Raw genomic sequence first — 14,439 nt, 5'->3', positions numbered from 1 at the left:
ATCCTGGACTTTTTGAGCATTATGTGGTGATATTCTAGGTCTTGTTTAAGTTATATGGGAAATATTGATATTTTTGTTTTAGCCAACAGCCAATCTTAGTTTTAGGGCACAAGTTCCAGCCCCCAACCTGTAGACCATAAACATCACGTCAGTTCTTAAAGCCCCTGTGCCATTTCCAGGTCAAATCTCCTGGGTATGCACTGCCCAGTGGCCAGTCTGGGACCAGGGTGGTTAGTTCAGTTCTCAAAGTCTTTGGTAAGTCAAAGTGTGGTGTACGCACAGGATTCACACATGCTCGATTCTAGAGAGTTCTGGAGACATAAACCACTTCATGGGGTGACTTTCCTGAACTTCTGGCTCTGTGCTGTCTACTCAGTACTTTTCTGATACCTTGCAGTTTACTCTGTTGCACACGTCTGCCGTTGGGCCCACTTCCCAGCCCACATGGAGAGGACAGTGTGAGAAAAGGACAACGGTTCCCCCACCCCTCGGAATAGTAGCTGGCACCACAGGGCCTGGGACATGAGGCACCAGGGAGACAGGGGACTTCTGTGTTTTCCAGGAGAGCTGGAAGTTCCTCTTCTGGCCCCAGAGCCAGGCCTGGAGGCTCCACTGAGCTCTCGTGTGCTCTGTGGTGCACACTTCTGCTTCCAGATTGCTGCTGCACTTTCTCATGGGGGGCGGTGAGGACACTGTGTTCGTGGCTCTTCTCTGGTCCACCTGCCGCTGTCCTCAGTGTTCCAGCAACTGCCAAGCCTCCTGCCCAGGTTTCAGAGCTGTAGTCAGTGGCAGGGGAAGGGGCACCAGCTGACCCACCTCGCCAGCCGCTTGCTTTTATGTTCACTCTGGCCTCATCCCTGCAGTGTGGGTAGACTGATGGGCTCAGCCGATCCAGTCATGCAGGTCACTCGGGCACCCGTTTCTGACGGCCACAGGCAGTGCAGCATTGGGCACACTTGCTCAGCCTCAGACGTGTGCACTTGGGTGTCTCCGTGACCTGAGCTGGGATTTCTGGAGGGCCGAGGCCCCAGACACGGAATTGCCAAGGAGAGTGCTGCCCGGAAAGACTCTTCCAGCGCGCTCCATGCAGACCTCTTCGCTTTCTTACTTTCTAAACCATGGGACAGGACAGTGGCCTTGCTAACCACATTCCCCTCTCCCCTAGGGACCCTTGACTGATGGTTTATTGAGCCCAAATCTGGGTGTCCTAGGGTGCAAAGGCAAGTCCCCGGGGGCAGCTTAGAGAGAACTGAGCAGGGAAGCGCTGGGGCTGTGGGGGTCCCTGCCACAGTGCGCTGCTGCCCGTGGCTCCATCCCACACGGGTCAGCACAAAGGCAGCTGTCAGAATGCTGCCTTCCTAAGTGGCTTGCAGAGCTGGCGGCTGGGTCAACATTTGCCTCCAGTTGCGATCATCTGAGTGGAGCCTCGTACTTACACAGCCGGGCCCTCAGCAAGCATCCCTTCAGCACCCACTCTGGGAAGTGCACCGGTTCTGGGTGGCTTGTCACACCTCAGCTGAGAAGGTCCTGATTGCTGCCCGCAGGGCTGAGATCAGCCTCATGGACTGGGTGGCTTTTCAGCTCCACTCCCTGGGCCTGCCTTCACGGCATTCATGACCCATGTGTTCAGTTACAGCTACTCCCTCAGGGGGAGGCAGCACCCAAAGGGAATTAGGGGCTGTCACAGTTGAGAAGAGGGCCCTCCGAGAAGGAGGCAGGCGAAATCCCAATGCTCGGGCTCCTGGAACCCTGGCCGGTGAGGGTCCCGAGCTCCTGAGCCTCTGCGTGTCCACTGAGCACCTGCTGCCACACATGCTGTTTCCAGTGCTGGACATGGCGGCGCACAGCCGCACGTGGCTTCCCGCAGCAGGGAGACAGAGACAGACAAGCAGGCAGTTGCAGGGAAGCTGTTGTGCACCATGGGATCAGGGAGCTGCTTGCGAGATGAGGACAGGACAGCACCAGGAGGTGAGGCTGGGGAGGTGACGGAACCGGAGCCCTTGGGGCCATGTCCAGTTCCCTGCCCCTCCCCGGGCTGTCATTTGCTTGGCACCTCAGTTTTCCCAATTCTCTCAGAAGCGGCAAGCTGGTGAGGGTCTTTTGTTTGTCTACCCAGTGCTTTTTGGACATCATGCATAAGACTGCACAGACTCTCCTGCCACTCTGCAGACAGGAAACACAGGCCCTGCACCATGTTAGCCTGGCTGGAGCCAGCATCTGGCCCCAGGTGTTCAAGTCGGTGGCCTTTGGCCCACTTGCTGGTGTGGGCATGGCCTCATGCAGTATGGCAGTATGCAGTGGTGGCCGGGGCTGCAGCCCCTGCGATTCTTCTGCCTGTCACTCTGTGCCCTCAGCACGGGGCCTCTGATCTGTGCCTGTTTCCTCATTTCTAAAATGGATGCAAGAAGAGATGCTCCAGCATCTTGGCTCCCTCAGGACAGGCTAGGGGATGCAGGACCATCGCCCTGGTGTGGATTTTTAATTGCACTTTCAGATGCATCTCGGCATGCACAGTGGGTTACAGCCCCTCAGGTCCTCTCCCCACGGTCCCTTCCCCAGAGGTTGTCGAGGCGTGTGTGGAACAATGCCTGGCGTGGTGGAAATGCTGTCAGTGTCAGCCACTGTGACTGGATTTAAGTTGATTATTTTGAATCAAGCGTTATCACACTTCAGGGTGGCCCTGGGAAGCAGGAAGGGGTCAGGACCCAGGAAGTGCCATCTCTCATAAGCCCTGGGGGGTGAGGGGCCGGTGGCCTCCCCAGGAGGCCAAGAGGAGAAACAGCATTCAAGAAAAGCAAGTCTGGCCTGGTCCAAGAGACCCCAGCCCAGCCCATTGGGTGAGCAGGGACCATAAGGTCCTGGCTTGGGGCCAGCCGAGCTCATGGCCTCTCGAGGCTGATTCAGCACAGGGACCAGCTGCCAGGTTGGCCCGGGGCATTCAGGGGGCTCTCAGGAGGGAGGGACTGGTGCCTGAGAGAGAACTCTCAGAGGGGGCTCCAGGCACGCATCACCAAGCCCCATTGTGGCCTGAGGCCTAGAGGGCAGGACCCACAGTGTCCACCTCATGTCCACAGGGCCCCGGCGTTAAGGCTGGAATAGGGGGTGGGTGAGCCTGGGGACCCTCAGCCAGGCATGGGTTGGTTTGGGTTGGGGGTAGGCCTGAGCCACAGTTGGGACTCCCCCAGCTCAGGGAATGCCCAGGAGAGGGATGGGCTTGGAGGTGAGAAGGGCGTTGAGAGTAGGGTGGCCAGAGGGTCACATGACGTGGTAGGAGGCAGTGGCTGGTGAGTTGCAGACCTCCCCTCACTCCCACACCACCACCCCCAGGTCAGCGCCAACGGCAACGTCCTGCGCAGCGAGATTGTGGGCTCCATCAAGATGCGGGTCTTCCTCTCGGGCATGCCCGAGCTGCGCCTGGGCCTGAACGACAAGGTCCTCTTCGACAACACGGGCCGTGAGTACCTGTGCCAAGGGCCCTGCGCGTGAGGACGGCTTCACCGGGCACGCACATTACAGCCCAGAGCAGGGTTGGGCCAGGCGGAGGAACAAGCTGGTTTCAAGCGCTTGGTTTAGCAGCATTTCACACTGCTTGAGACAGCTGCGTAGAGTATTCCTCCCTTCCGGGACATAGAAGGCGCAGGGGAGTGAAATCCTCCAGTCCAGCTGGGAGGCCCCCATCACCCAGCCTCACATGCCAGGTCTTGCACCCTGCCCTGCACTGCCCAGGCCGCTGGAGCTCAGGCTGAGGCCCTGCTTGCTCCCTCCCAGGCCAGGTTCTCCCCTCACCTTGGGCCCTAGGTGTGGGCTGTGTGAAGGCCACGCACGGTGATTCTCGCTCCCGCTGCAGGTCTGTAACACTTCCCACGGCAGGGCGGGGTCAGAGGGGCTCAGGGCCTGGGTTTGCAAACTGTGCCTCCCACCTCTCAGCTGTCACAGGCCACTGGAAAAGGGTACAGTGGCTAGGCATGCCCCCGTTCCTGGCCCAGTGAGGGCTTCTTGGGCATCAGCCCATCAGGGCAGCTCCCGCCCGGGGCTGGGCAAGGCCCCACCCACATAGCCCTCAGGGAGGTGGGAAACCAAGGAAGACCCAGGACCCCGTGGATGCCGGGGCCTGAGCCCTTGGGGAGCCCCGAGCCATCCCCCAGCCAAGTCCATTGATCAACCATTCAGTGAACGTGTCCTGAGCAGGTCCCCTGGCTGGGCCCTGGGGTGGCCGCTGGAGACTCAGCATGAACCAGACCCACCAGCCCTGCCCGCCAGGACCCCAGGGGTATGAGGAGTGATGGGGCAGTTGTCTTGGGACCCAGCCCCCTTGGTGTTTGTGGCCCAGGCTGCTGTTACTGCGTGGACTGGGGGCCCTGCTCTGCTGGGGTGGGTCCCAGGTGGTAGGAGTACTGCTGAGAGAGTGACCCGGAGGGCCCAGGTCTGTTCTACCCTCACCCCTGACCCCAGGCGGCAAAAGCAAATCTGTGGAGCTGGAGGATGTGAAGTTCCACCAGTGTGTGCGGCTATCACGCTTCGAGAACGACCGCACCATCTCCTTCATCCCGCCCGACGGCGAGTTCGAGCTCATGTCCTACCGCCTCAACACCCACGTGAGTGCGCCACCCCGGGGCTGGGCTGTTGGTGGCCGCCTCCTCCCCTTCACCTCCAGGAGGTGAAGCCCAGGCAGGCGCCGGGGCTGGCCCCACCCCATGCTCCATGAGCTGCCTGGCACCGCAGAGATGGAGTCTGAGGACCTGGGACTCCGAGCTTTCTGAGGGGCACAGACCCCTTTCGCCACCACACCTCTTTCCCAGGCAGCCCTCTAGAGCAGGCCCTGCGCACGTTTTCTGCATTTGTACCGAGGCCTCCCTAGTAGCTCCCTGCTGCCTCGGCCTGTCTGCCCTGACCCTCCCTGACGCTGGCTGTGCACTCCCCACCGGGCCCTGGGCCAACAGCTGGGCAGATGGCCCCTTGCCCTGGGCCTTGGTTTCCCCTCTGAAATGGGCCTTTGTCAAACATGGCCAGGTGTGAGCACCCTCTCTGCCCTCCTCGGCAGGTCAAGCCTTTGATATGGATCGAGTCGGTGATTGAGAAGCACTCCCACAGCCGCATCGAGTACATGATCAAGGTGCGGGGGCCTGAGGCCACCCACTGAGGGCCTTCTGGTGTCTCTGGCCTGTCCTGGGGGCCTAACCGAGGGCTGGGGGTGCCGTAGGGCTGCCGTCCATGCACCGCCGCTGTGGCCTCAGATGCAGGAGTGGCCTGACACTGAGGGGACACCGCCTGAGGCCTGCTCCTAGATGGTGCCACTTGTGGGGAGGGGCCTATAACTAGGCATCCAGGACACTCCCAGAGGTATTGCCCCCAGGTGGAGCACCTCTGCCCCTCAGTGACCCTGTCCAGCGCAGCCTGGCCCTGGGACACAACATTGTCCTAGGAGGGCAGGGCAGAGGGAGGGATGGGGAGCCTTGGAAGCTGAGCAGACAGGAGGACGAAGATGAAACGCCTGAAATTAGGCCTTGGGAGAGTCTCGAGGGTAGGAGTGGGGGTGGGTAGTGCCTGGAGAAGTGGGGCTAGGGAGGATTCCCCAGGCCAGGCTGAGGGACATGTGGCCTGGAGGGGCTGGGCCAGCTCACTTTGGCCTCCATAACCCCGGGCCGCATCGGCCTGGCCTGCAGGCCAAAAGCCAGTTCAAGCGGCGGTCAACAGCCAACAACGTGGAGATCCACATTCCCGTGCCCAATGATGCCGACTCACCCAAGTTCAAGACGACAGTGGGGAGCGTCAAGTGGGTCCCCGAGAACAGCGAGATCGTGTGGTCCATCAAGTCCTTCCCGGTGAGCACTCCATCCAGACATCCACATGCCCCCTGTGTCTGTCTCTGCAAGGCAGCCTGGGTGCCCAGGACCCCAGCACCTCGAGATGGGATGACTGTGGCCACCGTGTCCCCCACACCTGGGGCTTCTGAAAGGGTGGACGGAGAGCCAAGGACTGGAGCAAAAGCGGGAAGAGTCAGAGGCTTACTTGGCCCCTGGGCCCCTTTCTGCTTTCCTCTTGTTTGTGAACCAGCCTCTGTCTTCAACCTCAGGGCAGTGCCCTCTTCCTCTCTCTCTGTGCTGCCCCCGAGTACTGATGTGAGATGGGGCTCCTGTCCAGGCAGGCCCTGAAGGAGCCCCGTCCACCCTGGCAGGTGCAGGGCCCTTTCCGTGCAGGCTCAGCCTTGCCTGCCATCAAGGGGCATGGCTGCCTGTAGGCCAGAGCAGCATAGCCTCCAGAGCCCTGCACCAGCCGCCCATGTCCTGGGCCAGCTCTGCACCGGCATGACTTCCCCGGCACCGTGTTAGGGGTTCTGAGGACTTGAGTCTGGGCTTGCTGGGTGTACACAGTGCACAGAGAGGCTAGGCCCGGGCATGGCTCTGGAGCTGAGCCGGGTGGCACTGACCTGCTCCGCCAGGCAGGCTCAGGGCAGGCGCTACTTTCCATGTTCTCCCGTCTCTCCGGCTGCAGCCCCAGCTGAGTTAAGCTGGAAATGCTGCAATTCAAGCGCCTTGAATTTCATGATGGCACTTTCCCTCCCAGTCTCAATCTAATCACATGACATAAAATGCAGAAAGTAGAGAAAGGAGAGAGAAAAGCCCGTTACCCCACCACCTAATACTCCCGTCAGCCTTTCTGCATGTCTCCTTCTCACCTTTCTTTCTGCGTATTTGGGTCTTCCTCATTATACTCAAGTAGAGCCAACTCGGCGCCTGCCCTTCCACTCAGCGCTGCGGCAGAGCATTTTCCTTCTGGTGTTGACTGTCTTCTTGGCGGTCGGCTTTGGGAGCTGTGGAATATTCCATGGAGGGGTAGTGACCATCCCTGATTGTTGGATTATCTCCTCTTTTCCTGCAATTCCACTGTTGAAAATAGTGTTTATTATTTAAAACACAATGGGAGAATGCCTCATCAAATAAACAGCATGGTGAGCTGTAGACGGAGGAGGAAAGGACAGGGCTAAGGGCCGAGACACAGGCTGGCGTGGACCGTGCTTGTGTAAATTTGACTTCGAAGCTATGCATGGGCACACCTCATTTTATTGTGTTTCCCAGATACTGCATTTTTATTTTTTTTTCAGTTTTTAAACAAATGGAAGGTTTGTGGCAACCCTATGTTGAGCAAGTCTGTTGGCGCCATTATTCCAACAGCACATGCTCACTTCGCGTCTCTGTGTTGTCACTCTTTAGCAATAAAGTATGTTTTAACTAAGGTATGTACATTCTCTTAGACATAATACTGTTGCACATTATTCAGACTACATTATACAGTAAGCTTTTTTTTTTTTTTTTTTGGAGACAGAGTCTTGCTCTGTCACCCAAGCTGGAGTGCAGTGGCACAATCTCGGCTCACTGCAGCCTCCACTTCCCAGGTTCAAGTGATTCTCCTGCCTCAGCCTCCTGAGCAGCTGGGATTACAAGCATGCACCACCATGCCTGGCTTTTTTTTTTTTTTTTTTTTTTGAGACAGAGTCTCTCTCTGTCGCCCAGGCTGGAGTGCAGTGGCACGATCTCCACTCACTGCAAGCTCCGCCTCCCGGGTTCACGCCATTCTCCTGCCTCAGCCTCCCGTGTAGCTGGGACTACAGGCGCCCACCACCACGCCTGGCTAATTTTTGTATTTTTAGTAGAGACGGGGTTTCACCATGTTAGCCAGGATGGTCTCGATCTCCTGACCTCGTGATCCGCCCGTCTCGGCCTCCCAAAGTGCTGGGATTACAGGCGTGAGCCACCGCGCCCGGCCGCCTGGCTAATTTTTGTATTTTTAGTAGACATGGGGTTTCACCATATTGGCCAGGCTGATCACGAACTCCTGACCTTGTGATCCACCAGCCTCGACCTCCAAAAGTGCTGGGATTGCAGGCGTGAGCCCACGAGCCCAGCCAGTAAATGTAACTTTTATATGCACTGGGAAACCAAAAAATGTGTGTGACTTGCCTAACTGTACTATGTGCTTTATGGCAGTGTCCAAACTGCAATGTCTCAAGGTACACCTGTCAGTGCTTTCCAAGCATATAAAACAAAATTAAATCAAAATGGAAAAAAAGGTAATTCCTAAAAATGAAAAGCAAAATTAATTCATCAGCGTATCAAGTTGATGGCAGCTACAGATACACATTACTTCAAGTAACACACCCTAAAGACAAAAGGAAGTGCAGAAAATAAATTTTAAGAAATATAGAGAAGTAGATGGTTGATAGATTAGATAAATAGATACCCTTCCCTTTTTCTTAGATTGCTGCATACTAAAAGGTTTGTTTTTGTTTGTTTTTTCTTTTTCTGAGAAGTCTCGCCCTGTTGCCCAGGCTGGAGTGCAGAGGCATGATCTCGGCTTACTGCAACCTCCACCTCCCAGGTTCAAGCGATTCTCCTGCCTCAGCCTCCCAGGTATACAGGCACACGCCACCACACCCGGCTAATGTGTGTATTTTTAGTAGAAGCAGGGTTTCACTGTGTTGCTCAGGCTGGTCTCAAACTCCTGACCTCAGGTGATCTGCCTGCTTCGGCCTCCCAAAGTGCAGGGATGACAGGCGTGAGCCACCACGCCTGGTCTATTGTGAATAATGCTACTGTGAACGTGGGTGCACACACATCTCTTCAAGACCCGTTTTCATTTGTTTTGGGTATATCCCCAGAAGTGGAATTGCTGGATCATGAGGTAATTCTATGTTCAATTTTTTGTGGAAGTGCCCTAGTGTAGGCTGTTTGCTTTTAAACGCAGTGTTTGTCCGTCCTGTCCCTACTGCCGTCTGTTACCAGGGTAGAGAATTTGATGTGTGCCCATGAGTGGCCATGGCACCATGACACTGTCCACCTGGACGGAGAGCTGGGCCAGGCCTTGCGTCCGCGCCTTCTCCTGGCTCTCTCTGCATCTCCCATAGCACCCGCTTCATAGAAGTTGCTGCCACGTTACTTGGTGCGTGGGTACCTGTGACTATTAGGACAGCAGCCTCTAGGATTGTGGCCTGTCCTCCTGTTCGCCTGTCATTCTCCCTTGTGATGATGGCAGCCTGTCCTCTTTTGCCTGCCTTTGGCAGCACGCCTGTCAATGTCTGTTCTTCCTACCCGGGAAGCCCTTCTCACTGTGCCTTTGTGCCGTCGAGTCGGTTTTGGTGTGTGAGCTGGTGCCAGCCTACAGCTCTCATCGAGAGCAGAATTAAACCCATTCGGCTCAACATGACAACACGGGCTGGGCATGCAGGCCTCCATGGCCCCTGGGGAGGGTCTGCTTCCCTGCCTTTTCTTTGGCTTGTGTTTTCCCTTTGGTCTTTGCTAAGGTTCAGATTTGGGGTCAGGCTGAGTGTTTGGGACACAGGCTAGTCACCGAGCAGGTTTGTTCCCTCGCTGCCTGCTTTACCAGTTGCTGATGTTGCATCATCCCCCCATCATCCTCCCGGAGTCTGTACTCAGCACATGTCACCAAGTCAGGCAGAGTTCTCACTGTCACGCTGCCCTTGTGGCAGTAGGCAGAGATGGACCACTCGGCCCTGCCCCAGGTGCATGGGGACGGCCCCTGCTCTGAGGTGGAAACAGCTCTAGTTGGCAGCAGCTCCCCCTGAACCTCGGCCTGAGCCCTGGGGAGCACAGACTGTGGGGTTCCAGGCGTGGCCAGAGCTGAGATCGTGCCCCCGACTGCTCAGGGCGAGACCAGGCACTGGGGGCGACCAGGCTGCAACCTGTTGCTCCTCAAGGCAGGGAGAGGGTAAAGGCTACAGCCAGGACTCCGGTTCCAGTCAGAGCCAGAGCCGCCCCCTGCTCACCCTCAGGAGCAGGACCCAGGGCTGACCCGTCACTCAGTGCACGCTCCTTGGTTTCTTCCTTTTGTCGCCTCTCCCTGGTCATGGTTCTCACCTGGACACTATTTTCTTTCACATGCTGTCCTGAGACTGGGCGTGTGGCCTCTGTCCCCGGCAGCCTTCACCTGCCACGGTCATTACACACACTTCCTTCCCATGGCCCGTCTGTCTGGTTCGCCAGCCTTGGAGGAAAGTGCATTAGGGGAGCTGGAGCGGGGGGTGCTGGGCCACTGCAGGCCACACTGGCAGGGGCTTGGTGACTGGGGCTGGCGGCTTGGTGAGCTCAGCTCTGGGTGCCTAGATGTCCTCATGGGGCAGCTGGGTACCCCAGAGCAGAGGCTGTCCTTATCAGCCTGGGGCAGCACAGGGCCAAGCTTTGGTTCCCCAGCACAGGGGCTCATGCTCTGCTCCCTGGACTGGGGTGAGTGGTCAGTCTCTGCCCATCGCCACTAGGGCCAGAGCTGTTGGCTAAGCTGGGGCAGGGCCTGGGCCTGAGCACCTCCCCCGTCTGCTCCCCAGGGCGGCAAGGAGTACCTGATGCGGGCCCACTTCGGCCTGCCCAGCGTGGAGGCTGAGGACAAGGAGGGCAAGCCCCCGATCAGCGTCAAGTTCGAGATCCCATACTTCACTACCTCTGGCATCCAGGTACGCAAGGCCCAGGCGGCTGGGCCCAGAGCAGGGACACAGGCCGCAGGGGACACATCAACGCAGCCAGCTTGGGAAGGGGTGTTGGTCAGCTGGAATCCGGACCGTGCAGTGCTACGGGCCTCGGCCTCTGCCTCCCCACAGACAGGGAGAGGCCAGGCTGCCTCTGCTCAGCCCTGACCCCTGAGTTCAAAGCTCAGAGATCATTCTGCCCCAAAACTAGCGTTTGAGGCTCTGCCATCCACACATGCCCCGTAGGACCTCTTCCCTGGCACCCCCTCAGAAGCTCACAGAGGAAGGAGAGGCCCCCAGAGAGCCAGGGGCCTTCTGGCCGGGTGCCCCCAGCAGGCTACTGAGGCCGTGTCTGCAAGCCACACCCTGGCTCCTCACCACTTCCAGAGGCGGCTCTGCCCTCCCACATCCCTTTCACCCCCCTGAGGCCTGTACTCATCCGCTTGTCATGGCCTCCCCTGCCAACCTCAGGCTGCCCCAGCAGGAATGATTAAGGGGGGACCAACAGGGCGGGAGCCTGCGGTGCTCAGGGCCCTGCTACCTGTGCCCCAGGTGCGCTACCTGAAGATCATTGAGAAGAGTGGATACCAGGCCCTGCCGTGGGTGCGTTATATCACGCAGAACGGAGGTGAGTGAGGCCCCACCCGTGGGATGGGGTTGTGCTGAGGGGTCCTCTGTGGCTACCCCCAGGGTGGAGCCATTGGGTTGGGTCCCAAAAGCTGGGAGGGTGCAGAGCCCAGCATGACGCCTCCCTCCTGTCTCCTAGATTACCAGCTCCGGACCCAGTGAGGGGCTGTCGTGGCCAACGCCCCAGCCTCGGGGCTCCTGGGACACACCTGCCAAGCCTGCCAGATGGAGGGGCCCTCCCTGGTCTCTGGCCACCCTCCCAGCCTCCGCCCAGGGACCCCCTGCCTTCCCCAGGCCATCTGCGCTGCCGTTGACACTCGTTTCAGAAGCCCCTTTCCCAGAAGAGGCTGGTCTTCGAGAAGGCTCGTCTCTTTGTCCCTGAAGTCAGTTTCAGGGGAAGGATGTGAAAATTTTCCCTTCTGAGGTTACAGCCTTTTATGCTGTTGAGCTCCCAGGTACCAAAAAGCTTGGCCAATGCTTGCCAGCCAGCCAGCTGCAGTTGGCATCTGCCACGAAGGAAGCACCAGCCTCGCCGGGCCAGCAGGGGCGTCATTTTGTTGCCATTTTATTGAATGTTATGGGTTTATGGGTGTTCCTGGAACTTGTCTTTGTGCATTCGTTGCTGTTTGTGTTACCCTCACTGTCCCCATGTCCCACCCACGTCCTATGGCACTCAGGCAGCACTTAGTGAGGACGAGCCCTCACCCTTCTTGTCTTCCTCCCCGGCAACGCCCACAGCGGGCCGTTTACACATTGGAGCCGGCACCTGGCGCTCTCGGGGGCCACTGCAGCGTCTGCCTGCTGCCTGGACTCGCAGGCCTCGCCTGTGGCGCCTTCCCAGGGCCAGCCTGGGTCACAAGACGCTGTCACTCAGCCGGATCAGTATTGAACCACCAGGGGAGGTGGGGATCGGTGAGAGACGCCAGCCTCAGACTTTTTCCCACTGAGGGTCCAGAGAGTGGGGCCACGTGTCACCCACGTCTGTGCTTGGTCACCCGCCCTCTCTACCCTGTGTATGTTCACGTCATAGTTACATTAAATTCCATTCATTGAATACTCCACAGCCTTCCTCTGATGCGGCGTGGTCCCGACCCCTCCTGCGTGACCACAGGGCTTGCCTAGTTTCATCGCCGACCTTCCCTGTGGCCCCACGAGGTGTCACCAGGTCCCTCTGCTTCCCCAGCTGAAACACAGGAAAAGCAGCTGCGGGAAGAGGCAGCTGCAGCGCTGCACCATGGGCCACCACTTCCAGGCCATACAGATGAGGCCATGGAGGTAGAGTCTTCTCCTCTCATCCAGTCTGCTTCACCCTCAGATGGCCAGCAGCTTGTCCCCACCTCTCCCCAACCTAATGGCCGACTCAGAGCGTGGTCCTTGTGTCCACAGCAGCATCCCCTGTGTCCTAGCTAGAAATGCGGGTTCATGGGCCAGCCCTGACCCTCCAAAGTGGAGGCTCTGGGGCCAGGGTCCCAGAAAACATTAACAAGGCCCCCAGTTGCTTCTGTGAACTGCTACCTGGTCCATGGGGGAAACAGCACATAGGCAGGAAGTGCCACCTGCTCTTGGCTCCCTCCCGGACCAGTGCTGATGGCCCTGCCTGGCCAGCAGCCTCTTGCCTTCCTTCTCCCCGTCCCTCCTGTCTTGCTGAGCTCATCCTCGGGTGTCGAGTGGGCATCCGACCTAACCTCCCGAGTAGAACCTTCTGCCCACGTAGGTCTTCCCCATCTCAGTGATGCTGCCCAGCCCAGGCCTCAGACCAAAGCCCTGGAGGCATCCCTGAGGCCCCTCCCCTCACTGTCCACACCCATGTCAGCAGCCAGCCCTGATGGCCCCTCCAGAAAACCCTGGGGTTGACCCCATTGCCATCCTTGCTGCCACCCCCGGGGCCAAGCTCCAGTATGGGCTGTCACTGTGACCCCCCTGCAGAGCCCCCATGCTGGGGGACAGGAGAGGGCTGGTCACTGTGCCCCCCCTGCAGAGCCCCCATGCTGGGGGACAGGAGAGGGCTGGTCCCCAGGACAGAAGGGAGACTTCGGCTTCCAGCAGCGCACCAGATAAGACCTACAAACCCTCCACTACAGACAGTAGAAATGCAGGAAATAAAGCAGACGCGCCTAGCTGTGCCCATAAAAAAGCAAGGAGATCCACAGGAGCCCACCACGAAGGAAGCAGACGTGGAAGTCACCATGGGCTCACACCGGAGTTGCTCTTGAAAAGCGCAGGGTTTGGGTTAGGTTTGGGGACCAGGTGGCAGATAGGACTTTGGGCCTCGGGAAGATGGTGAAATGCAATGGAGCTGACTCCTGCATGAAGCTGGGATCCTCGAGGGTCCCGATATTCACAGTAAAAAGATGGACTAGAAAAAACACTTGCCTTCCACCCCTGAGAGTAAGCACTGTGTCGTCTCTCCGCCTGAGATCCACAGGAAAGAAAGTCACCACTCATTTAGACCCAACACTTGTAATACTAATATGGTTTGCAGACAACCAAGATGTTTGTGACACAAAACCTCCCTGGAGGGACCTAACTTCATCCCTTGTTACAGAAGATCCTCGCACACAATCCACCCTAAACACGAGGGCACATCCTGAAAATTACTAAACAGGCGTGAAGCAAACTAAACAGCGGGATCAGATCCTCATGAACTTCGAAGATTATCAGGCATGTAAACAAATACACTCTGCAGTCAATCTGCTCCAGGTGCTTAAAGGCACAGAGACTTTGAATAGAAAAGAACAAAATGCTGTTAAGATAGAGCTGTTACAACATCCAACAAGGCAAATAATTTGCATGCGGGTTATAATGTCTACAAATCAGAAAAAAAGAACCTAACAAAATGGGCAGTGTGTGAACAAACAGTATGAAGAAGATGAAATACAAATGGCAAACGTTCGGCCAGGTGTGGTGGCTCACGCCTGTAAGCCCAATACTTTGGGAAGCCGAGGCGGGCCAATCACTGGAGGTCAGGAGTTTGAGACCAGCATGGCCAGCATGGTGAAGTCCCGTCTATACTACAAATACAAGAATTAGCCAGGCATAGTGTTGCACGCCTGTAATCCCAGCTACTCAGGATGCTGAGGCAGGAGAATGGCTTGAACCCAGGAGGTGGTGGTTGCAGTGAGCTGAGATTGCGTTACTGCACTCCAGCCTGAGCAAGAGTGAGGCTCTGTCTCAAAAAACAACAAAAAAACAGGCCTAGTGCAGTGGCTTATGCCTGTAATCCCAGCACTTTGGGAGGCCGAGATGGGTGGGTCACCTGAGGTCAGGAGTTCAAGACCAACCTGGCCAACATAGCGAGACCCCATCTCTATTAAAAATACCAAAATTAGCCTGGCATG

At 57.5% G+C, this 14,439-nt stretch overlaps 1 protein-coding gene across 1 annotated transcript in view; it reads left to right on the top strand.

Annotated features, from left to right (window-relative positions):
* AP1M1 (adaptor related protein complex 1 subunit mu 1) overlaps positions 1–12,160 on the top strand; it is a 38,129-nt gene extending 25,969 nt beyond the window's left edge. The window contains exons 6-12 of the mRNA XM_033199762.1: positions 3,328–3,454; positions 4,453–4,595; positions 5,042–5,113; positions 5,664–5,822; positions 10,337–10,462; positions 11,027–11,102; positions 11,241–12,160. Of these exons, the coding sequence (XP_033055653.1) occupies positions 3,328–3,454; positions 4,453–4,595; positions 5,042–5,113; positions 5,664–5,822; positions 10,337–10,462; positions 11,027–11,102; positions 11,241–11,263 (726 nt within the window). The 3' untranslated portion in view covers positions 11,264–12,160. The remainder of the gene's footprint in view (positions 1–3,327; positions 3,455–4,452; positions 4,596–5,041; positions 5,114–5,663; positions 5,823–10,336; positions 10,463–11,026; positions 11,103–11,240) is intronic.
* Positions 12,161–14,439: the final 2,279 nt, after the last annotated feature.

The sequence above is a fragment of the Trachypithecus francoisi genome, unplaced genomic scaffold, assembly GCF_009764315.1.
Source record: "Trachypithecus francoisi isolate TF-2019V2 unplaced genomic scaffold, Tfra_2.0 Lachesis_group5, whole genome shotgun sequence".
Taxonomy (NCBI): domain Eukaryota; kingdom Metazoa; phylum Chordata; class Mammalia; order Primates; family Cercopithecidae; genus Trachypithecus; species Trachypithecus francoisi.
The sequence above is the reverse complement of the archived record's forward strand: the minus strand, read 5'-3'. Positions and strand labels throughout refer to the sequence as shown.